We start from the raw sequence: 25,036 nt of genomic DNA, 5'->3' as shown, positions 1-25,036 counted from the left end.
TATGTGGTTATCAGGGGGTTGCTAAGTTGTTCTGGCTGGTTGCTATGTGGTTGCTAAGGTGTGCTGAGTGGTTGCCAGGAGGTTGTTTCTTCTGGGGTGTTGCTGTGTGGTTGCCAGGGGGTTGCTAAGGTGTTCTGGGTGGCTGCTATGTGCTTGCTAAATTGTTCTGGGTTGTTGCTAGAGTGTTCCGCATAGTTGCTTTACGTTTTCTTCCTGTCTGGTGTGAAATGCATCTCTGGTCTTCTGGTCTGTAGAAGTGTCTCGGGTTCCTCCTTCATTGTGTGTCTGTGGGAGTTTTCAGCAGGTGAAATGCTGCATCTGATCACTCAGTAAATTCCTCAACAACACTCACAATTCGCGCACAAACGCTGCAGGACGATGCACACGCTGAACCAAAATGAATATATGAATATAAAAACACTCAACTGAGTCTCATGATTTTTTATTCTTTTCTGTACATATGTAACCTCATACATCACGTTAACATCAGGCACAACTTCAGAAGCTCAGAATCAGAAGCTCATCTGCGAATCGATTTGTTTCACTTTCACGCCACAAAATAGGGAATTTTATAGGGAAAAGGAATGTTGTATATTTTTGATGGTCAAACAACTCATTTTAAACGAGCAGTATGGAGAACTGCTGCTCTAATAATTCAACCATTTCCCATCAGTCAATCTGTTCACATGTATCTGTTTTTGATGTACTCGCGGTACATGAGCACGTCATCCTGACAAAGAGTCCTGACCCAACCACGACCCGTCTGAACGTGACACTCGAACACCTCACGGCTCTGGACGTCCACCTCCGGAGCCGAAACCTCGTAGATGCTGTCCGACGGGAACAGAGACACCGGAGCGCTGCAGGGGAAAACACAGGAGTAAAAAAAACACAGAGATTAAATTAAAAATTATTATAATATTAAAGTATTTAATTCAACTTTTTTTTTTATTTAAAACATATGTATGAATAATTTAAAATTATTTAATTCTAATAATTGACTATTAAATAAAACTACTTAAAAAAAAAAAAAGTACAAAATGACATTAAAACATTTAAACATACTATAATTTAAAATGATTGCATTCTAATAATTAAAAATTAAATAAAATATTATAAACATATGTTAACAAACATTTTAAAATATTAGAATATAAAATTCTAATAATAGAATATTTTTAAATATGTCTGAAATTTTAATAAATATAATTGAGTATTTGGTATATATATATATATATATATATATATATATATATATATATATATATATATATATATATATATATTATTATTATTTATTTATTTATTTTGAATGTATTAACTTAGATTAAAAATGTTGCAAAATACTAAAATTATTTAATACTAATAACTGAATATTAAATACATTTTAAAGAGATAGGCGTGAAATTAGATTCAAAATATAAAAAATAACAATTGAGCATTAAATATTTTTTAAAAGAGAATATGCATGAGTATATATAAATGGTGCTATAAATATGTTGTGTATTGAGCAAAATTAGCAAAAGTTACAGTGATACTTTACTTAAATACATGTTAACAATAAATACTCGAATACATTTTCGAATAAATTCATTCAAAAGTCAACGCTGATGAAAATGATGCTTTTGGCAAATTTGGGTACATTTACATTTACTTAAATTATTATTAACGTACATTGTTTCTTTAAAAATAAACAAATAGATAAACAAATAACGTTGTTTATGCTTTGATATGAATGTAAACAGCGTATCTGCGTACAGTGCTGCTGACACAGAACAGCATAAGCTGTTTACGTATGTGATACTCTCCAAAATGGCATCAGGAAGAGACGAATTGTTGAATTAAGTCGTTATTCAAATAAAACTTAAATGAATGTAAATGAAGCAGTAAGTCATGAATCATGACTCACGCTCTTTCTTTTCTTAAAGGGGTCATATGATGTTGCTAAAAATCAACAAAATTATTTTGTGTATTTAGTGTAATGCAATGTGTTTATGCGGTTTAAGGTTCACAAAACACATTATTTTCCACATATTGTACTGTATTGTTGCTCCACTATGCTCCGCCTTTTTTACAAAGCTCATCGTTCTGAGAAGAGAGGCGTGCTCTGATTGGCCAGCTATCTGGTGCGTTGTGATTGGCCGAATACCTCAAGCATGAGATGGAAATATTACGCACCTTACCGTATTGTGATGCCGTGTCCCAGCGTGACGACACAAAAACAATAAAACCCATTATAAACGAGGCATTTGTTGCATCCAGTGGGGACATAATTACTGATTATAATGACTTATACTGTCTTTTTACGCGTCGTGTTGCATCACGCTGCATAAACATTACCATGTCTGCATTTGTGACAAACAACAAGCACTACTCTACACAGCTCAAAACTCACGTTTGAATAGTCAGTGGCAAATTCTTTAAATAAGGAAACATACTAACAGGCTGTGAGTCAGAAGCACCAGACTGTTCTTGCAAAGTTGGAATTGCCCCACTTTATAGAAACAGCCTTTGTGCATAACATTAGCTGGCAGGCTACTCTCAGGTTCAGGAAATAGTCCTCCGTAAAATGCGCTGCACACACTCTAATATTTGGGTTGAACTGTTCTGGAACAGTGTTGTAAATACAACTTAACCACTGATTTCTAGTTGTGTCCTCTTTTGGACGCCCAAAGAAAGTAGTTTCCCTTTCACAACGAAACACAGTGTCTCCAGGACATGGCGCCGGTGGCAGCAACAACACAACAGCGAGAATAAAAATCATGCCCCCTTTCATTGCGTATACATTTGGGCGGTGTTTTGCAAATCTTCCCACACTGTGACGTAGACATGTGGGGTGTGTTTGAATGAGCCGTTTTAGGGGGGCGTGGTCGAGTCTTAACTTTTATAAAGAATATCTCCTTGGTTTTGAGACTTTAGTCTTTGCAACTTCAGTGATCTTATCTATGCACAAACAGCTTGTAACACTCCAAAGAGAAAGGAAAACTTGAAATCGCATCATATGACCCCTTTAAGACAGGTTAGATATTACATATTCAGATAAGGCACATGTAGACAGACATGAGTCAAGCTCTATATTTGATGTTTCTATTGCTGCTCGACTATTAGAATTAATTCTTGCCCAATCACGGGCTGCTATTATGATCGATTGTCTCATCGCTTATTCATGACTGCTTTGCTTTGGATGTCAAATCCAATTGACTGCAATTACAAATAGAGAGTTAGTTTTTCTGGAGCTAAATATGCATGAACTCTTCTGACACCGGATGGACGGATGGATGTGAACTGGCACGTATGTGATGGTAAATGAAGAAAATGATGTCTGTGACGGACTCAGAGCTGCTTTCTGATGCGTGATATGAGCTTAAACGCTACAGGAAACTCTTATCTGACGGTCAGCGATGTAAAAACAGTTTCACGCCAGGCAATAGAAACAACTGTGGAATTATTATAAAGTTAATAATTAACTTCACACCATAATCATGTAACTTTGGGTTGGGTGTAAATTTAAAATTAAAAAATAAAAACCAGATTATATTATCACTTAATATGAGTTCATATAATAACAATAATAATAATAATAATAAAAAAATTGTGGAACTTGATTTAAGTAATTAGCATAATCCTCTTTATAAGGATGTTATTTAAATATAATGGTGCAAAAATTTTATTTATTCCAAATAAAATAAAATAAAATAAAAAAATACATACAATTTAAAATTAGAAAACAAAAAACTGGATTTGAAAAAGTATTTAGTGCTGTCAAACGATTAATCGCATCCAAAATAAATGTTTTTGTTTACATAAGATGTGTGTGTACTGCGTATATCGCAATTAATCATTTGACAGCACTAAGTAATATATTTATTATTATTAACAACAATAATAATAATAATAATAATAATACAAATAAATACACAAATAAGCAAAGCTTTATTAAGTCACTAGCACTCTGTTAATTATTATATAATGCTGCTAAACATGTTTAATTAAATTTATTCTAAATAGAAATAAATAAAAAATAAATATATCAAATTAGAAAACAAAAACTGGTGTTTAAGTATTACAAATATCACTCAACATTTCATATAATTTATTAAAAAAGGTATATACAGTGCATTCAGAAAGTAATCAGACCCCCTTCACTTTTTTTCAATTTTATGTTGCAGCTTGATACTACACTTGTTTTTTTTTTTTTTTTTCATTAATCTACACTCCGTACCTCATCATAACAAAGTTAAAACAGAATTTTAGAAATGTCTGTAAATTTATTTAAAAGAAAAAATTGAAATTTCACATTTACATATGAATTCAGACCCTTTATTCAGTATTTAGTTGAAGCACCTTTGGCAGCAATTACAGCCTCGAGTCTTTTTGGGCATGACGCAACAAGCTGGATTGGGGGATTTTCTGCCATTATTCTTTGCAATTCCTCTCAAGCTCGGTCAGGTTGGATGGGGACCGTCGGTGGACAGCCATTTTCAGGTCTTTCCAGAGATGTCCAAGTCAGGGCTCTGGCTGGGCCACTCTAGGACATTCACAGAGTTGTCCCTAAGCCACTCCTGTGTTGCCTTGGCTGTGTGCTTAGAGTCATTGTCCTGTTGGAAAGTGAACCTTCGGCCCAGGCTGAGGTCCTGAGCACTGTGCAACAGGTTTTGCTCCATTCAGCTTTCCCCCAACCCTGACCTTTCCCTCAGTCCCTGCCAGAGGTGGACAATAACGAAGTAGTTTCAGGATCTTTACTGATTCAAAAGATCCATTCAGAGCGAGTCTCCAGTGAACTGAATTCACAATTAAGAACCGGGAGATCTTGTGAGTGCGCGTGCGACTGGTGGTTCGAAAAGCAAGTTAATAATGTTAGGATTAATTATTGTAACTGAAAATCATATTTAGGTCAAAACTGTCAGTTGTTTGTGAACTACATCTGCTGTTAAGGGTGATCTGTTTAAGCCCACTGAAATGCTTGAATGCTTGAGTCTCTATGTTTTAGGTCAAAAAACATTAAAATAACACAGATTAAATAAAATAACTCATGCACGCTCATCTTCCCTGCTACTGTAATGTTAGCAGTTTTATTAAAATGCTATGCATTTAGCCCTATGTGACATCTGTTTTTATATTGATTGTCAACACAGTATTATGTATCTGGATCAACTAGCCGAGTAGACAGATATGAATGTTTATTCATAACCATGCTGAAAATGAGTCAATATTGTTAGCTGATGCTAACTGTCTAGCTAACAAGCTTGCTGGTGCTAAGTTGGGGTAATTTTTAAATATAAAGTCCAAATATTTTTATTCAACCACCAAGATAGATTACATCTGAAGGAAAACGAAAGGATGTGATGTTCAGAACATGGTAACTACAGTAATTATCAAAGTGGGAAGTGATGCCTTCTGAGGGGATTTGGCCATCTAATTATATTTTCCTTATTATATTCCTTATTTCCTTATTGGTTATTTTGGGAAAATCCCAGGTATTTTGAGCAGTAGGATCATAAAAAAATATATGCTAATATAAAATGTAATTATATAAGTATGCTTATATAAAACTGCAAAATAAACATTCATCTATCTGTACTTTTTACTTAAGTACATAAAAATAAAAAAAATCAAGTACTTTTGTACTTTCACTCGAGTAAAATTGAAAATGGAGTACTTTTACTGGAGTAATATTTTATTATATGGATCTGTTCTTTCAAAGGGCCTGAATACTTATGTAAATGTAATATTTCATTTTTTTCTTCACTTTGTCATTATGAGGTACGGAGTGTAGATTAATGAGAAAAAAATTATTTTAAACAATTGTAGTATCAGGCTGCAAATAAAATTGAAAAAGTGAAGGGGGTCTGAATACTTTCTACACACACACACACACACACACATATATATTACATATGTACAGTGCCCTCCACTAATATTGGCACCCTTGGTAAATATGAGCAAAGGCGGCTATGAAAATAAATCTGCATTTATACTTTTTATCTTTCATTCAAAAAAATTCACAAAATTCTAACCTATCAATGAAGTAAAACAATTGAAAGTGGGGGGAAAATCTCATTGTGAAATAAATGCTTTCTCTAGTTCACGTTGGCCACAATTATTGCAACATCCTTTTCCCAGTTTAACAGCTCTAAATGTTCTCCTATAATGCCTGCAGAGTTTGGAGAACACCTGACAAGAGATCAGAGACCATTCCTTCATCCAGAATCACTCCAGACCCTTTAGATTCACAGCTCCATGTTGCTGCTTCTTCTCCTCAGGTCACTCATTTTCTACAGGGTTCAGGTCAGAGGACTGGGACAGCCATGGCAAAAGATTCATTTTGTGCTCAGTGACCCATTTTTGTTTATTTTGATGTTTGATTTGGATTGTTGTCCTGGTGGAAGATCCAAAAACGGCCCATTCTAAGATTTCTAACAGAGGCAGTCAGGTCTGGATTTTTTATCTGTTGGTATTTGATAGGATCCATGATGCCATGCATCTGAACAAGATGTTCAGGACCTCTGGCATAAAAACAGGCCAACAACATTAAAGATCCAGCAGTATATTTAACCGTGGGCACGGGGTGCTTTTTTTTTATCCCTGTTTGTACTAAACTCATCTTGAGAGTTTGCTGCTAAAAAGCTCATTTTTTAGTTTCATCTGACCATAGAAGCCAGTCCCATTTGAAGTTCCAGTCGTGTCTGATAACTGAATATGCTGGAGTTTGTTTTTGGATGAGTGAGGAGAATTTTTCTTGAAACCCTCCCAAACAACATGTGCTGATGTAGGGGATGTTTAATATATATATTTTTTAAGTTTCTGACCCCAAGACTCAACTAATCTCTACAATTCTCCAGCTGTGGTCCTTGGAGAGTCTTTGGCCACTCAAACTCTCCTCCTCACCGTGCATTAGGACGATATAGACACACGTCCTCTTCCAGGCAGATTTTTAACATCTTTAGTTGATTGGAAATTCTTAATTATTCCCCTGATGGTGGAAATGGGGATTTTCAATGCTTTAACTCTTTTCTTACAGCCACTTTCTATTTTGTGATGTTCAACAATCTTGTTCTGCACATCAGAACTATGTTCTTAGGTTTTATTTCTTGTGATGGATGATTAAGGGAATTTGGCCTTTGCATTCCTCATATTTATAATCCTGTGGAACAGGAAGTCATGGCTGGATAATTTCATGCTCCTAGTCACCCTGGTGTGCTAAAAATGTAAATATGAATAGGAATATACTTCAGAGATATTTTACTCATAATGATTTCTAGGGGTGCCAATAATTGTGGCCAACATTCATTGGAGAAAAACATTTATTTCATCATGAGATTTTCTCCCCACTTTCAATTGTTTTGCTTCAATGATAGGTTAGAATTTTGTGAATTGTTTGAGTGAAAGATCAAAAGGATAAACGATGCAGATTTATTTTCACAGCCGCCTTTGGTCATATTTATCAAGGGTGGCAATAGTAGTGGAGGGCACTGTACATACATATACATATGTTTTTTTTTTTTCACTCATGCTGCTGAAGAGTTGGATTTCAGCCGTCTGTCTGATTCAGTTTCCTTCATCTTATTATCTAACAGAAAGGCACATCTAGATGTGACACTTCCTGCTTCCTGAGGAAGTTACAGCAGTGAGTGTCCATTCGACTCTCACACACACTCAGACAGGAAGCATTACATCATCAGACATGTGTGTGTGTGATACGCCTCATCCAAACATTTGTTCATCTTAAACGTTCACTCACGTCCTGTGAAGCCTGGAAATATAATACAGCACATTCATAAAGCATTGTGTGTGAAAACCAAAGCCACAGGCATTCATCAACACCTCTCACTAAAAATCATCTGTAAAACAACCATTATGAGGAATCATACATTATAAATAAAACAATGATATATAAACACTTCACAGAAAACATTTATTAATATTTGATTCATTTCAAACAGCTGCTTCTCATCATAATGTACGGGAGTAGGTTTGATTTTGGCATTGGTGGAGACATAATGGCAGACAACATTACTGCTAGGGACAATTTAGTAGTTGGCTGATCATGTCTTAGTGTCTCTACTAAACATAATAAGCGATGTCTTACTTTGGAAACTAGTTCTCCTTAAATATGAAGAGCTCAAACAACAGATTGATGAGTTGCTCCAAATTGCTCAAAAACCTTATGGATGTAATTATAAGTCAGACATTGAAGTGAGTTGTCGTTTTTGTTTCTTCTGAGGAAGATTCATTCAACATTCTTTTGAATAGACTAGAAAATTATGTTGGCATTAGAAGAAATGCACTGGCATGGTTCAAATCGTAATTATATGACCGCCATGAGTTCGTGGCAGTGAATGAAGAGGTATCAAATCATTCGCAACTGCAGTCTGGAGTACCTCAAGGCTCAGTACTAGGACCGTTACTTTTCACGCTTTACATGTTACCCATGGGAGATATTATTAGGACACATGGTGTTAGCTTTTACTCTTCTGCTGATGATACTCAGCTCTATATTTCGAAACATGCCAATTTGCAAAACTCACTGAATGCATAGTTGATATAAAAAAAACGATGACTAGTAATTTCTTACTGTTAAATTCTGAAAAAAAAGAGGTGTTAATTATAGGAACAAAACGTCTGCATGTAATGATCTAGAACACTGTCTAACACTTGATGGCTGCTCTGTCAATTCTTCGTCATCAGTTAGGAACCTAGGTGTGCTATTTAATAGCAATCTTTCCTTGGAAAGCCACGTTTCTAGCATTTGTAAAACCACATTCTTCCATCTCAAAATATATCTAAATTACGACCTATGCTATAAATGGAAAATGCAGAAACGTTAATTCATGCATTTATGACCTCAAGGTTAGATTATTGTAATGCTTTATTGGGTGGTTGTTCTGCACGCTTAATAAACAAACTCCAGCTGGTTCAAAATGCAGCAGCTAGAGTTCTTACTAGAACCAAGAAGTATGACCATATTAGCCCGGTTCTGTCAACACTGCACTGGCTCCCTATTAAACATTGTACACATTTTAAAATCTTGCTAATTACCTATAAAGCTCTGAATGGTTTAGCACATCAGTATTTGAAGACCTCATCACCTAGAAGGCCATCAGGACAAGACCACGGGAACCAGATGAGTACTCTGCACAATCTGACTTTGTTGCAGCCTATTTCTACACAATATTTCCCTGATTAATACTGTAAAGCTGCTTTGACACAACCTGCATTGTAAAAAGCGCTATGTAAATAACGGTGGCTTGACTTGTTTTGTATACAGAGACATTTTGATCAGATTTTTGAATGTTCAAATCTCATTTTCTAAATGACTCTTTCTGTTTTAAAGATGTTTTCTTTGGATTGTTTGACTGCTCTAAAGAGAATATAGGAAAATATAACAATTCATTTGTGTCTCCTGCCAGCTTACTAAACAAAAAACTGGCTCTAAACCTGCTTTTTCTTTATTCAGAGTTGATCTAGAGTTGATCCATGGATATGGATATGGATTTCGAAAAGCTCTGTTTCACTGATCTCTATGTGCTTTTTAAAATCATTACAAGCTATGCTGAAATTCGAAAATGAATGGCTCTTTAGATTTGGTGTTTACTAGTGAATCGCTTGAACTGAATGATCTGAATCAATCGAAGCGGTCCAGCGTAAATGACTCACTCAATTGAATCAGTTTTTTTGTTACTCCGGTTTGTTTACACAACACTGTCAGCATTACCACTGACTTAGCCCGCTAGTTTTATGACATTAACTGAAATAAGTGAAAAAAACTATTATGTTTACAAATAAAATATCCATATACTACTAGCATCCCTACTAAATTCTACACTCTTGTTATAATATAATGTCATATTTTTGACGTTTTTAATGACACACATAGTGGATCATGTTTACACAAACACACACACACTCATGTCCAGTGCAGGCGTGACCTTTATAATCATGTGTAAGTTGACACCTATCAAACAGGCTGAGCTCCAAACGAGCCAATTAAACAAGATCTCTACTAAACTCCGCCCACAACTGTGTCCCAGCTTCAGGGACCAATGAGGCGTTAGCGTGAACACAACACACACAGAGTGAAGAGCGCAAATGTCAAAACAAGAACAAAACAAAAGCATGTTTTCAATACCAGCATCAAATGTAGTGTGAAAAACAACGTTACATAACGACAGGAAACACTCACACACCTGCTGCACGCATGTTCACATACACACACACACACTAGAGCACACAGCATGAACATACACACAGTACATCACAAGCACCTATAAAACACATTTGACCTAATATATTTATACATAAGGTGACAATTGCACTTTAAAAGTAGTTCAAATTCATACTCTTAAAAACACTACAACAGAATACTAAAAATATTATCAACATATTAAATCTGTTAATCAGCAAACCTTTTTTTTTTAAAAGATTAAAAAAATCTGAATATTCATCTGAAACTATTTATATTTAGTTTTGTATTTATCTTAGTTTTTAGTTTTGATGACTGCATTAAACTTTACACATAGATTTACCAAACATGCTAAATATTTAGTAAAATATTATACAAAAATGTATAAATTAATAAATATTGAACTATACAATTTATATGCACACTGAAAGTCATTTATTTTGAAAGAAATTCATTTTATTCAGCAAGGATGTATTAAAATATTCAAAAGTGACTGAAGACAGGAGTAATGATGCTGCAAATTCAGCTTTGTTTACAGAAATAAATTACATTTTAACATATATTCACACAGAAAACAGCTCTTTTAAAGTCTAATAATATTTCAAAATTTTTGATCAAATAAATGAGACTTAATTATTCCAAATTTTGAATGGTAGTGAGTAAAAATGTAAAATGATTATATTTATTTATGGCTACGAAATGCAAAAAATAAATGAATTCCTATTTTATTAATTAAAATTATTATTTTTATTAATTTTTTTAAATTCCCTCACACACTCACAGGCTGATGACGGCGTCTAATTTCTTGGTATCATCGTTTCTCTCCACCTTGTGCTGGTTCTGACCCAGATGAGCAAATCTATAAACACACATGGATCAGTGCATCAGCATCAGTGAACTAATGAACGAAGAATCACAGCATCAGCAGCAACAAATCATTTCAATACACAATTCACAGGTCAAAGGTGCTGCAACAGAAACCTCAGCAGGGAATAATGACATTTCACAGATACTGAAACTTCTGAACAACGCGGATAAAAGGGTGACAGAGTTTCCTAGAAACTTCTGCATTTTAACTACGGAGGTGTGTGTGTGTGTGTGTGTGTGTGTGTGGGTGCATGTCGAGCCACTGATGGAAGTAATTTGACTCAGATGGCTTCAGGGATTCTCTGGAGAAAGAGACAGCGTGTGGAGAACAGCGTGAGACGACTGAACACAGCTTTCTGAGAAACACTGAGAGAAGCAGTTCACAGAGTAACTACAACTAAACCAAAAGTTTTCAGTGTTACTTAAAATAAATGTTAACTGAAACAAACAAATCAAATAAAACACCATAAAATGCAAAAATATTTTTACGTCAGCTCATTAACTATATTTAAAGCCATAAAACACATTTTAGTTGAAACAACTTAAACATTAACTGAAATCAAATAAAACATGAAAAATGTCTTTTATTTCAGCTTGGTAAAAATATAATTTATATACTATTGTTGTTTTTATTAATATTTTGATTTAGCTTTATTTTTATAATTTTCTTGCTAAATATTACTACCTGGGTTTAATTTATTGTTATTTCAGTTTTTTGCTTCATCTTAAACTTATTTCAGTTTAAATTTTTAGTTTAAGATTTTATCTAATATTTATATTAAAAATGTTCCCTCTTTTTAATTAAAAATGTTTAGTTTTATTTTTAATTTTTATGATTTCATTTTATATTTTTTACTTTTATTTAAAGTTACATTTTAATATTATTATTTGGGTTTCATTTATGTTTTATTTTAGTTTTATCTTTTCTTTATTTCCAATTAGTAATTTTAGTGTTTCATCAAACTTTTTTTAAATTACATTTTGGGTTTAAATTTATCTTTGTTTAAGTTTTTCATTTAATACTATACATTTAATAATACTATAATATTATATATATATATATAAAAAATTTTTTTTTTTTATTTTACTTATTTTATTTTTTATTTTTCAATTGACAAAAACATACATATATATATATATATATATATATATATACACACATATACATATATTTTTTTAAGTTAACAATAATAACCTTAACTCAAATTTTAATGTCGGACATGCAACAAACTTACTACAGTTTTGGTAAACCATTGTGAACAGTTCAAGTTTTTACATTTCTGCAATGATTCATCATAGAGTCTCGGCGAATAATTATAAAAGACCTTGAGAGACGACTGAATTTGTTCTGAAGACATAAAAACACAGATGACACAGTATAATGTGCACAAGCACACATAAAGACTGGCATTTCCAAGACAGAAAAATGTCTATGAGCGATGGGAACATAAAGGCTGTTCAGAGGGTGAAGAATAACACACGTGAGATCTCGACCGTCTCAAACCTGTCGTAAGTGTCAGTGCAAGACATTCCTGATCACTGAGGTCAAATCCCATGATTCCCATTCATCATGACTGAAAGAGAACCACGTGACACGAGCTGTGTGCAATATGAGTCTCAGTTTCTTGATACTTTTTTTTCTTGAGTTTTTAAATTTTACAGAAATATATATTTTTTATCCATCAAGGGCATATTAAACTGATCAAAAGAGCCGGTACAAACATTTATAAATGTAACAATAGATTTCTATTTCAAATAAATGCTGTTCTTTTGAACTTTCTATTCATCTGTGAATCCTGAAAAATAAAACGTATCACGGTTTCCACAAAAATATTGTGCAGCACTACTTTTTTTAACATTGATGATAATCAGAAATGTTTCTTGAGCAGTAAATCAGCATATTAGAATGATTTCTGAAGATCATGTGACACTGAAGACTGGAGTAATGATGCTGAAAATACAGCTGCGCATCATAGAAATAAATTACAGTTTAACACATATTCACATAGAAAACAGCTGTTTTAAATTGTAATAATATTTCACAATTTTTACTGTATTTTTGATTTTCTGACCTGTGGTATATGAGGATGTCTTCATCCGGTGGGTTGGCCAGCAGGTTCAGGCCATACGTCTCTCTCATGGGCGGCAGACGCTGCTGAGGCTGATCCTGTAAGGTCACACAGGTCAAAGGGTCAGTGAGGTCAAAGGGTCAGTGAGGTCAAAGGTCACACACAGATGGCAGACAGAGTTCAGCATATTAGAATGATTTCTGAAGATCATGTGACACTGAAGACTGGAGTAATGATGCTGAAAATACAGCTGCGCATCACAGAAATAAATTACAGTTTACCAGATATTCACATAGAAAACATTTTAAATCATAATAATATTTCACAATTTTTATAGTATTTTTAATCAAATAAATGCAGCCTTTGTGAGCAGAAGAGACTTCAAAAATCTTATAGTAAAATCTTAAAGGTTATTGTATAAAGGAAAGTATATTGTTCTTGCTGTATGTGTTTTAAAGCAGCATAAAGCTGTTTAAGAGTCTGTCCAAACACATCAAACACTGAGAAGTGAACTGAAGGGTCTCCCTTCACTAACGAGCTGCTGTTACGTAACGACTGACGGTTTGATGGGTGTTTCCCTCCAGCGGCCCCGCGTTCGCTGTCTTTACTCGTATACATACTGATTAAACTCAAGACGTGACTAATGCGACGTTTCATGCGCACCAGTGTAATTACAGTGTCGCAGGTAATGAGGTTTTCACGTTTAAATATTTCATCAGCTGCAGTCGTTGAGTTTGCACGCAACGAGTGTGTACGTGAGCGAGGCCTTACACGTGAGCCGTATGAGAGATGAAGCTCCGCTCGAGAATAACATGAGTGAGAAACGAATGTGACAGAACAAACACAGACTTCAGGCCAAAAGACTTGTGTTGTGGAAAACACACCTGCTGATTTCAATTCAATTTGATACTTAACTTAAAATGCAATGCAAGTCACTTCGGAATAAAATAACTGCCATGTTTGTAAATGTCAATGTAGATTTTTTATGATTTTATGTCAATGTGATAGAAATGTTTTTGAAAACATGTTAAAAAAAAACAACAACACTTTTAGAGTAACTTTTTAGAGTAATTTGATGGTGACATGAGCAAATGGTGCCTAATTGTGTCAAAGCTTCAGGTTAACCTTACAGAAACATGTCCAGGTCACATTTACAAAGGAAAGGAAAAATAAATAAAAAAATAAACAAAGAGAGTTTGTATAAACAAATAAAGAGTTTTTTTTCCAAAAAGAAAAGCCAAAAGGATAAAAAGTGAGAAAATAATAGGTGGGGGGGGGGGGACATATAGGAAGACATTTAAAATGTTAAAAAAGGAAAAATGGCAAAAAACAATTAAAAAAAAAAAAGAATAAAAACTGCTTTCCCCCCCACCAAAAAAAGAAAAAATATTAAAAGGGATAACCATCAGTTCTGCTGGCTGCATGTCATGTTTACGTGTCACAGCTGTGTCTGAAACTGCTGTTTACTGATATTTACTACAGATTTTAGTGCAGGACACCATGACTGAATACCCACTTCTGCTCTCCTGACATCTAACAAATCACACACAACACTGCCTTCATCCACTCATACATCAACATGTGCGTGTGTGTGTGTGTGTGTGTGTCCTGCCATGGCAATAGGTCAGTGTGACTGTGACAAACAATCAGAGGGCTGAACCAGATCTGCATGACGCTTTCATTCAGAATCATTAATATTCTCCATCCTTCAGTTTGGACCATCCTCATTTCATCCAATCGCAAACACCAACATCACATTATATATATATATATATATATATATATATATACAGTGGTGTGAAAAAGTGTTGGCCCCCTTCCTGATTTTTACATTTTTTGCATGTTTGTCTGTGAAAACATGCAAAAATGTTTCAGCTCATCAAACAAATTTAAATATTAATCAAAGATAACACAAGTAAACACAACATGCTGTTTTTAAATGAAGTGTTTTATTATGAAGGGAAAACAAAATCCAAACCCACATGGCCCTGTGTGAAAAAGTGCTTGCCCCCTCCTGTTAAATCATGAAAGAACTGTGATTAACCGCATTATTTTAGAAAGCCGAGTTAAATTTCACTAGCCAAACCCAGGCCTGATTACTGCCAGACCTGTTAAATCAAGAAATCACTTAAACAGAACCTGTCTGACAAAGTGAAGCATGTTTAAAGAGCAACACATCATTCCGCGATCTTAAGAAATTCATAAACAGATGAGAAACAAAATAGTTGACATGTATCAGTCTGGAAAGGGTTATAAAGCCATTTCTAAGGCTTTGAGACTCCAGCAAACCATGGTTAGAGCCATTATCCACAAATGGAGAAAACTTGGAACAGTGGTGAACCTTCCCAGGAGCGGCCGGCCTACCAAAATTACTCCAAGAGCACAAAGACGACTCATCCAGGAGGTCATAAAAGAACCCAGAACAACATCTAAAGAACTGCAGGCCTCACTTAATGTCAGTGTTCATGATTCAACAATAAGAAAGAGACTGGGCAAAAACAGCATCCATGGGAGAGTTCCAAGCCAAAAGCCACTGCTGACCAAAATGAACACAAAGGCTCGTCTCACATTTGCTAAAAAATATCTTGATTATCCCCAAGACTTTTGGGCAAATATTCTGTGGACTGATGAGACCAAAGTTGAACTTTTTGGAAGGTGTGTGTCCCGTTACATCTGGCGTAAAACCAACACAGCATTTCATAAAAAGAACATCATACCAACAGTCAAACATGGTGGTGGTAGTGTGATGGTCAGCTTCAGAACCTGGATGACTTGCCATAATTGATGGAACCATGAATTCTGCACTCTATCAGAAAATCCTGAAGGAGAATGTCCGGCCATCAGTTTGTGACCTCGAGCTCAAGCACACTTGGGTTCTGCAGCAGGACAATGATTCCAAACACACCAGCAGGTCCACCTCTGAATGTCTCAAGAAAAACTAAATGAAGGTTTTGGAGTGGCCAAATCAAAGTCTGGACTTAAATCCAATTGAAATGCTGTGGCATGACCTTAAACAGTCCATTCATGCTCGAAAACCCTCCAATGTGGCTGAATTAAAACAATTCTGTAAAGAAGAGTGGGCCAGAATTCCTCCACAGCGATGTGAAAGACTCATTATCAGTTATCTCAAACGCTTTTTTTGGATTTTGTTTTCCCTTCATAATAAACAACTTCATTTAAAAACTGCATGTTGTGTTTACTTGTGTTATCTTTGATTAATATTTAAATTTGTTTGATGATCTGAAACATTAAAGTGTGACAAACATGCAAAAAAATAAAACATCAAGAAGGGGGCCAACACTTTTTCACACCACTGTATATTCATACATTAATGCTCATAAATAAAGATTCATGAATAATCACATCACAAGTAAACTATAGCAAATAAAGATTATATTACTAAGTATTTCTGTCTTGTTTTCCAGTAGAAACATCTAATCATTCTTAAATCAAGACCGATTTGAGATGCAAAATAAGTCTTTTTTTCTCTTTAAAATTAAGCAAAATTAAGTGAGCATTCAAAATATCTGTCTATGGGGTAAGAAAATAATTGTTTTCCCTTATTTTTGTTGCAATTAATAAGACATGCTTTTTGATTACTAATATTTAATTTAAACATGATTTAAAAATGAAAAATTTAAAATGAAAAAAATATGAAAAAATAAATCAAACATGAGCAGCTCAAGTTTATTTTTGATAATTTCAGTTTGACCTGAACAACTTCAGCAGCACATTTTCACTCAATTTACAATGAAATTACCCTTTTTGATGAAAGAGAAGAGAAGAGAAGAGAAGAGAAGAGAAGAGAAGAGAAGAGAAGAGAAGAGAAGAGAAGAGAAGAGAAGAGAAGAGAAGAGAAGAGAAGAGAAGAGAGAAGAGAAGAGAAGAGAAGAGAAGAGAAGAGATGTTATTCATTAAAGTCCCGAGCGTCCGCTCATTCATTCATCTCTCATCCATTAAAATCCCTCCGTTCTTCCCTCAATCCCTCCTTCAGTGTCTCTCAAGGTAAATAAACCCAAACGGCCTTGTCGGCATGGCAACATGACAGAAACCTTGAGTCACACACGCGGGGCGAGAGACAGAGAGAGACAGCAAGAGAGCTGCTGAACCCATGAGAAACACACACAAATGAAATAAAAAAATATATACATAAAATAAATCTAAAAAATATAAATAAAATGTATACACATACCAATTTTTTAAAAATATATAAACGTTTGATATGTACATTTTTCCATTGCATTTATAATATATTGTTCATTCAGCTACTAAATGCATTGGAAAACTGCCAACTGTGAAACACAAACAAATTACACACACATGAAAATAATATCAATATAATATTTTTAATGTTGCATTTGTTCAGAAACTGCCAAATGTAAAATATGCAATAAATAAAATAAATCTATATCTAAAAATATATAAAATATATACATAACAAAAAATAATACATGCATATTTTTTAATGTTGCATTTATGTTACCTTCTGAATGCATTAGAAATGGCCAAATGTAAAACATGCAAAAAAAAAAACTAAAAAGTGAAATAAAAAAACAAAAATCTTTCTCTCTCTCTCTCTCTCTATATATATATATTAATGTTGCATTTATGTTATCCATTCATGCCAAGATTCATTCATTTATTGCTACTTCATTTAAGTCATTTAATGTTCTTAAACATGCAAAAATAAAAACATTAATATTTAGTGCAATCTGTTCGACTAAAGCAAAAGATTCACGACAGACGGGATTTTGATGACATTTTGCAATCAATAAATACTGTTTGTTGTTCTCTATGCATTGGATTACGAGCAACATTGTGTCAGGTAAAGTTATTTGTACGCCACAAATTAAAAAGAAATAAAGGTGTGAAAAGAGTCATTATCAATGAGACTCACTGACTATGCATGCAACAGGGTTTCCTCAGGTAACGTTTCTCCAGAATATAAACTCAATTACAGCATTATCAGAATCTCACTGGAGATCTTAATAAAGCAGGGATCAGGCGTATTGTTGAGCGAGACAGATCCAGACTCACACAGAGCCAGAAAACAGCCTTCAGCAACACATGAAAACTTACTGAGAGACAGAAATACAATGTTATTCAAAATTAAATATGTATATATTTGTACGTATGTATGCGTGTGTGTGTCTGTGTGAAAAGGATCATTTATATAATTTTTTATTTATTCTAATAAATAAATTATGAGAACACAATATAATTAATGTAGCTAATGTAATTATTATTTATATAAATATTTTTTAATATTAAAAATTGAGGCAAAATATAGAAATTTTACCCTTTTTTGAACAACTGTGCCACAATCAGCCCAAAAAAAAAAAATAAAATAAAAAAATAAAAAAATAAACCGTATAAACAACATTAAAAAAAAACATAATTATGATCCAATCAGCATGTGCCATGATTCCCCCCAAAGTTTAGTAGTTTCCTACTAGTAATGGAAATAAAAAATAAAACTAATTAAATAATAATAATTAAAAAAAAAAACTTGCTATGTGTACTGCATTAAGCTAACCGAGACTTGTTATAGCACTTGCATATCATTGCTCTTTTGTTGATTTTGATTTTGTAAGTCACTTTGGATAAAAGGGTCTGCTAAATGACTAAATGTAAAATGTAATGTAAATGTAATGGACTACTTGCACTGAGCCTCATGACGCACTTCCATTTTGAAATAATACTGCTCAGTTACTTCCGGTTATGTATATTTTCAATGTGCTGTAATCATCTAACTGACTTAAACGCTTATTAAAATGAGAGTCTACGGGATGATTTCAAAATCTGGACATTTTCAGAGACAGGAGAAGATATATTCTGATGATTACTGCATGCGGAAGTGTTAATACAACATAATCCGATCTGAGAAAGCGGTGGCTGGTAGGCTACATGATTGTTTCACCACCGGGTGTCAGCGCTCTAAACTAGAAATCGCGAAGCTGCAGTGCATGTGAGATCTGATGAATACGATCAGAATGAACCTTTATTATCTGTATTAAATATGTTAGTCATTAGTCTGTATCATTTTTCATTCACGATCATTTCACTATATGCAATTCCAAAATATGAATATTCAAAGTAGTCGCACTGTCAACATGTTATTGTTTAAAATTAATTAAATGTTTAACATCGTTAAATTTCTTTATGGCAGTTAGCTCACATTCATGCAGCCATTTTAAACACTGGAATAAGAGCATCGACGCACACAAGCAATACTGCTCTTACGAAAAATAGCCATGGTTTTACAACAAATAAAACTAGGGATGCATCGATCCGATACTCAGTATCGGTATCGGCTTTCCGATTATAATATTTTTGCGCAATGAAGGATTATTAATAGTCTTTCTTTTTTTATCCTATATGTTGCTGCCTTCCTTACTGTGGTATCCATTTAAAAGAAATGTTTTTTAATTTTATAGTATACAGTGCCGTGAAAAGGTTTTTGCCCCCTTCCTGTTTTGTCAGATCAAACAAATTTTAATATTACACAAAGATAACCAGAGTAAATACAAAATGCAGTTTTGAAATAATGATTTTATTAATTAAGGGAAAAAAGCTGTCCAAACCTACCTGACCCTAGGGCTGCTAGATTATGACAAAAATGATAATCACGATTATTTTGGTCAATATTGTAATCATGATTATTTAAAACGATTATTAGTGCACTGTAAATAAAAAAAATTTAAAAAGTTGAGCCAACTTAAAATTTTAAAGCAACCAGCTTCAGCAGATTTTTGAGTTTGCTCAACTTATTTTTGTGGGAGATTCTCAAACTTTTGTTGTATAAACTTAAAACGACAAGTTGAGAAAACTCAAAAATCTGCTGAAGCTGGTTGCCTTAAAATTTTAAGTTGGCTCAACTTTTTTCTTTTCCAGTGGGACATATGACCAAAACTTTATATGAAAGATTTATTTAAAGATAGTGTTATATATCAAATATATATTTTCTGTATATAAGGTTGCTATGACATCTACATTTTAGAGACCAGCGAAATGTCACAATTCTCAATACCACAGCAAAATAGGGTAACTAGTTCAAAATTTATAACAACAAAAAAGGTCCTCAAAATTACTGAAAAATAATTAAACTGCCAGTAATAAAAGAATCAAAGGAATACAATGCCAGTAATAAAAAAAAGTTTTTTAATGTAAGTCTAAAGTATTCAGTAAACAGGAAGAGAAACTGAATAACCTAATGTAAAATAAAACAGCTACCACATAGTCTTCACTGTAAGAATTAAACTTCCTTTGTTTCTTATTAAAGCTACAAATGTCCTTCAGTAAAGAGCAGTGAGTGATTTTCTCTTTGTCTTTTGTTGTTTGATTAATATAAAGCACACAGTCGGCAGCAGGAATATAGCCCGCTGTCACTTTAAGAGCCACACGGATCCAATTTACTGTTACACAAGTATTTTTATTCTCAACTCTTTAAGTTCATAACCGACAAGGATTTATGTGAATAATCTCTAAGTGCCGAATTTTGACACATTTTTTGTGTGTATTTGACCGTTTAGGCGCTAAAAGATGACTTTACATGTCCGTGTTGTGTTCCGTCTCTGAGCGCATGCACAGTAATCCTCCCGAGGAACAGCGTGTTCTCTTTTAAAAACATGAATAAATCTAATCAACTTTAATAAATCAAGCACGTCCCATTTTGCAAAAGTCTCGTTACATGATTTTACTGATTTACACGTGAAATTGGGCTTTTATGGAGGAACAAAAGAGCACCGCTGGAAAGGGGGTGGAATGGGGGCGCAATAATCGTTTAATCTTGATTACTGTATTTTCATAATTGTTGGAGGCCGAAATCAAAATCGAAACTGAATTTCGATTAATTGCACAGCCCTACCTGACCCTACATGAAAAAGTAATTGCCCCCTAAATCTAATAACTGGTTATGTCACTCTTTGCAGCGATAACATCGCTGTGGAGGAATTCTGGCCCAGTCTTCTTTGCAGAATTGTTTTAATTCAGCCACATTGGAGGGTTTGAGCATGAATGGACTGTTTAAGGTCATGCCACAGCATCTCAATTGGATTTAAGTCTGGACTTTGATTTGGCCACTCCAAAACCTTAATTTAGTTTTTCTTGAACCTTTCAGAGGTGGACTTGCTGGTGTGTTTGGGATCATTGTCCTGCTGCATAACCAAAAATGGCAAAAATGGCTTTTGCCTTGGAACTCTCCCATGGATGCTGTTTTTGCCCAGTCTCTTTCTTATTGTTGAATCATGAACACTGACATTAAGTGAGGCCTGCAGGTCTTTAGAAGTTGTTCTGGGTTCTTTTATGACCTCCTGGATGAGTCGTCTTTGTGCTCGTGGAGTAATTTTGGTAGGCTGGCCACTCCTGGGAAGGTTCACCACTGTTCCAAGTTTTCTCCATTTGTGGATAATGGCTCTGACCGTGGTTCGCTGGAGTCCCAAAGCCTTAGAAATGGCTTTATAACCCTTTCCAGACTGATACAGTGGGGCAAAAAAGTATTTAGTCAGCCACCAATTGTGCAAGTTCTCCCACTTAAAAAGATGAGAGAGGCCTGTAATTTTCATCATAGGTATACCTCAACTATGAGAGACAAAATGAGAAAAAAAATCCAGAAAATCACATTGTAGGATTTTTAAAGAATTTATTTGCAAATTATGGTGGAAAATAAGTATTTGGTCAATAAAAAATTTTCATCTCAATACTTTGTTATATACCCTTTGTTGGCAATGACAGAGGTCAAATGTTTTCTGTAAGTCTTCACACACTGTTGCTGGTATTTTGGCCCATTCCTCCATGCAGATCTCCTCTAGAGCAGTAATGTTTTGGGGCTGTCGCTGGGCAGCACGGACTTTCAACTTGTGTGTTACTGATGGTAGCCTTTGTTACTTTGGTCCCAGCTCTCTGCAGGTCATTCACTAGGTCCTCCGTGTGGTTCTGGGATTTTCGCTCACAGTTCTTGTGATCATTTTGACCCCACGGGGTGAGATCTTGCGTGGAGTCCCAGATCGAGGGAGATTATCAGTGGTCTTGTATGTCTTCCATTTTCTAATAATTGCTCCCACAGTTGATTTCTTCACACCAAGCTGCTTACCTATTGCAGATTCAGTCTTCCCAGCCTGGTGCAGGTCTACAATTTTGTTTCTGGTGTCCTTTGACAGCTCTTTGGTCTTGGCCATGGTGGAGTTTGGAGTTGGACTGTTTGAGGTTGTGGACAGGTGTCTTTTATACTGATAACGAGTTCAAACAGATGCCATTAATACAGGTAACGAGTGGAGGACAGAGGAGCCTCTTAAAGAAGAAGTTACATGTCTGTGAGAGCCAGAAATCTTGCTTGTTTGTAGGTGACCAAATACTTATTTTACAGAGGAATTTACCAATTAATTCTTTAAAAATCCTACAATGTGATTTTCTGGATTTTTTTTTCTTATTTTGTCTCTCATAGTTGAAGTATACCTATAATGAAAATTACAGGCCTCTCTCATCTTTTTAAGTGGGAGAACTTGCACAATTGGTGGCTGACTAAATACTTTTTTGCCCCACTGTACATGTCAACTATTTTGTTTCTCACCTGTTTTCACCTAACTTCTACCCTTTGCTCTCTCCCTGATAAATATGAAGCCAACCATGATTTAACTATATACGATAAGCCCATAGTTCCTACTTCGTCCAATAATATTGAATGGTCCACCGTATCAAAAGCTTTTTGTAGATCTAGCAGGACCATACCACACAAATGACCTCTGTCTATCTCTTTTCTAATACAATCTGTCAAAAACAATAAACAAGTGTCTGTTGAATAAGACCTTCTAAAACCAGACTAGAAATCATAAATTAATCTATTCTTGCTGACATAATCATAAATCTGTTTATGCACAACGTTTTCTATTATTTTTGAAACAACGCTCAAAATAGAAACTGGTCTATAATTACCAGGATCCAGTCTATTTCCCTTCTTATATAGTGGAATTACTTTAGCCATCTTTATATCTGCTGGTACTATTCCTTTCTCAAAAGAAAGATTCACAATATGTGGAAAAGTAGGTGCAATAATAGTAGCTGCATCCCGTAAAAACTTTGCTGAGATACCATCCAAGCCAGTTGCCTTAGACACCTGTAACTGCTCTAACATGACCGCAATAAAAACATCTAAGAATCTTTTATTCTCCAGTACTGAAAGCAGAACCGATGAGGGATGTGTGTTGTGACAGCTCTTGCAAATTTAGTTCGGTGTCTGTCATTTCGAAGCTGAAGTAATCTCATATTACGTAAGTTTTTCTTTAGTATTAACTTGCCTAACTATCGATCTGACCTTGTAGACGTCATAATCCCACTCTCTCTCTCTCTCTCTCTCTCTCTCTCGGAGAACGGAGGTGTGCTCACTTAATTGGTTAGTAAGACAAGCAGTCATGCATTTGCTCTGGAACAGAGTCAAATCACGTCCACATTGCACGCTTTGCGATTAGAATATCATGATTTCAGTTAACCACTCAGCCCTACTATGTGTATCTATTTATATGCTATTTGTTTAAAAATATCATGTAAAACAGTATGCATTCAAACACCAGTACGCTACACTGTTGCATTGTGGGATACATCTCATCAAATCTGGTCTGTTGCTTAGTGCACAAAACATCTGCATACTGTATACAATGTACATACTGTAGAAATAGTAAAAGTAGTATGCTAGTATTCTCTTCTGAAGAGACACAGCACTGCTTTAATTTTTTTTTTTGCATGATAATGTTATAAATGCGAGTTGTGCGCGGCCGCATTACCTCATGTGCGCGGATGCTGTCGCTTGGCTCGGACAGTTTGATCGGTGTGGAGCGCTGAGACACTGTCCCATCTTCCTCGCGCTCATCTTCGGAGTCATCCTCAGAGCTGCTGGAGATCTGCTCCTCGCTGGGAGGAGGAGGAGCGCTGGCCGCCGTCTTCCTCTGCAACACCGCCTCCTCCTTACTGGACTTACTGCTGAGAGACCAGACCAGAGAAACCAGATCAGCACCTCATCCACACGCTCATAAAACACACACAGCCACTCTGAACAGGAAAAACACTGCAATCAATGGAAACAAATCAACTCTGACCTACTGAACTATCAGAGCCAGGGTTATATCATTAACTAAAACTAAAACCGTAACATGAACATAAATATAGGAGCCTGATAAAAATGCTAATTTTAGAAGAAAATTTCAGAAGGCACTTAGAGGCTTTTGCATCTGAACTCTTCATATATACAGTGGGGCAAAAAGTATTTAGTCAGCCACCAATTGTGCAAGTTCTCCCACTTAAAAAGATGAGAGAGGCCTGTAATTTTCATCATAGGTATACCTCAACTATGAGAGACAAAATGAGAAAAAAAAATCCAGAAAATCACATTGTAGGATTTTTAAATAATTTATTTGCAAATTATGGTGGAAAATAAGTATTTGGTCAATAACAAAATTTCATCTCAATACTTTGTTATATACCCTTTGTTGGCAATGACAGAGGTCAAATGTTTTCTGTAAGTCTTCACAAGGTTTTCACACACTGTTGCTGGTATTTTGGCCCATTCCTCCATGCAGATCTCCTCTAGAGCAGTAATGTTTTGGGGCTGTCGCTGGGCAACACGGACTTTCAACTCCCTCCAAAGATTTTCGATGGGGTTGAGATCTGTAGACTGGCTCGGCCACTCCAGGACCTTGAAATGCTTCTACGAAGCCACTCCTTCGTTGCCAGGCGGTGTGTTTGGGATCATTGTCATGCTGAAAGACCCAGCCACGTTTCATCTTCAATGCCCTTGCTGATGGAAGGAGGTTTTCACTCAAAATCTCACGATACATGGCCCCATTCATTCTTTCGTTTACACGGATCAGTCGTCCTGGTCCCTTTGCAGAAAAACAGCCCCAAAGCATGATGTTTCCACCCCCATGCT

At 35.0% G+C, this 25,036-nt stretch overlaps 1 protein-coding gene across 2 annotated transcripts in view; it reads right to left on the bottom strand.

Moving 5' to 3' along the window:
- Positions 1-408: 408 nt before the first annotated feature.
- fig4a (FIG4 phosphoinositide 5-phosphatase a) overlaps positions 409-25,036 on the bottom strand; it is an 81,469-nt gene continuing 56,841 nt past the window's right edge. The window contains exons 21-24 of one of the 2 annotated variants that reach the window (XM_058755941.1): positions 23,895-24,090; positions 13,123-13,217; positions 10,965-11,042; positions 409-860 (exon numbers count right to left, since the gene is read on the bottom strand). In XM_058755941.1, coding sequence (XP_058611924.1) covers positions 683-860; positions 10,965-11,042; positions 13,123-13,217; positions 23,895-24,090 — 547 coding nt within the window. In that variant the 3' untranslated portion in view covers positions 409-682. The remainder of the gene's footprint in view (positions 861-10,964; positions 11,043-13,122; positions 13,218-23,894; positions 24,091-25,036) is intronic. The other variant, XM_058755942.1, reaches the window with a different exon arrangement.

This window comes from Onychostoma macrolepis, chromosome 20 (assembly GCF_012432095.1).
Source record: "Onychostoma macrolepis isolate SWU-2019 chromosome 20, ASM1243209v1, whole genome shotgun sequence".
Taxonomy (NCBI): domain Eukaryota; kingdom Metazoa; phylum Chordata; class Actinopteri; order Cypriniformes; family Cyprinidae; genus Onychostoma; species Onychostoma macrolepis.
Note: the sequence above shows the minus strand (reverse complement) of the source record. Positions and strands in the feature narration are given on the sequence as shown.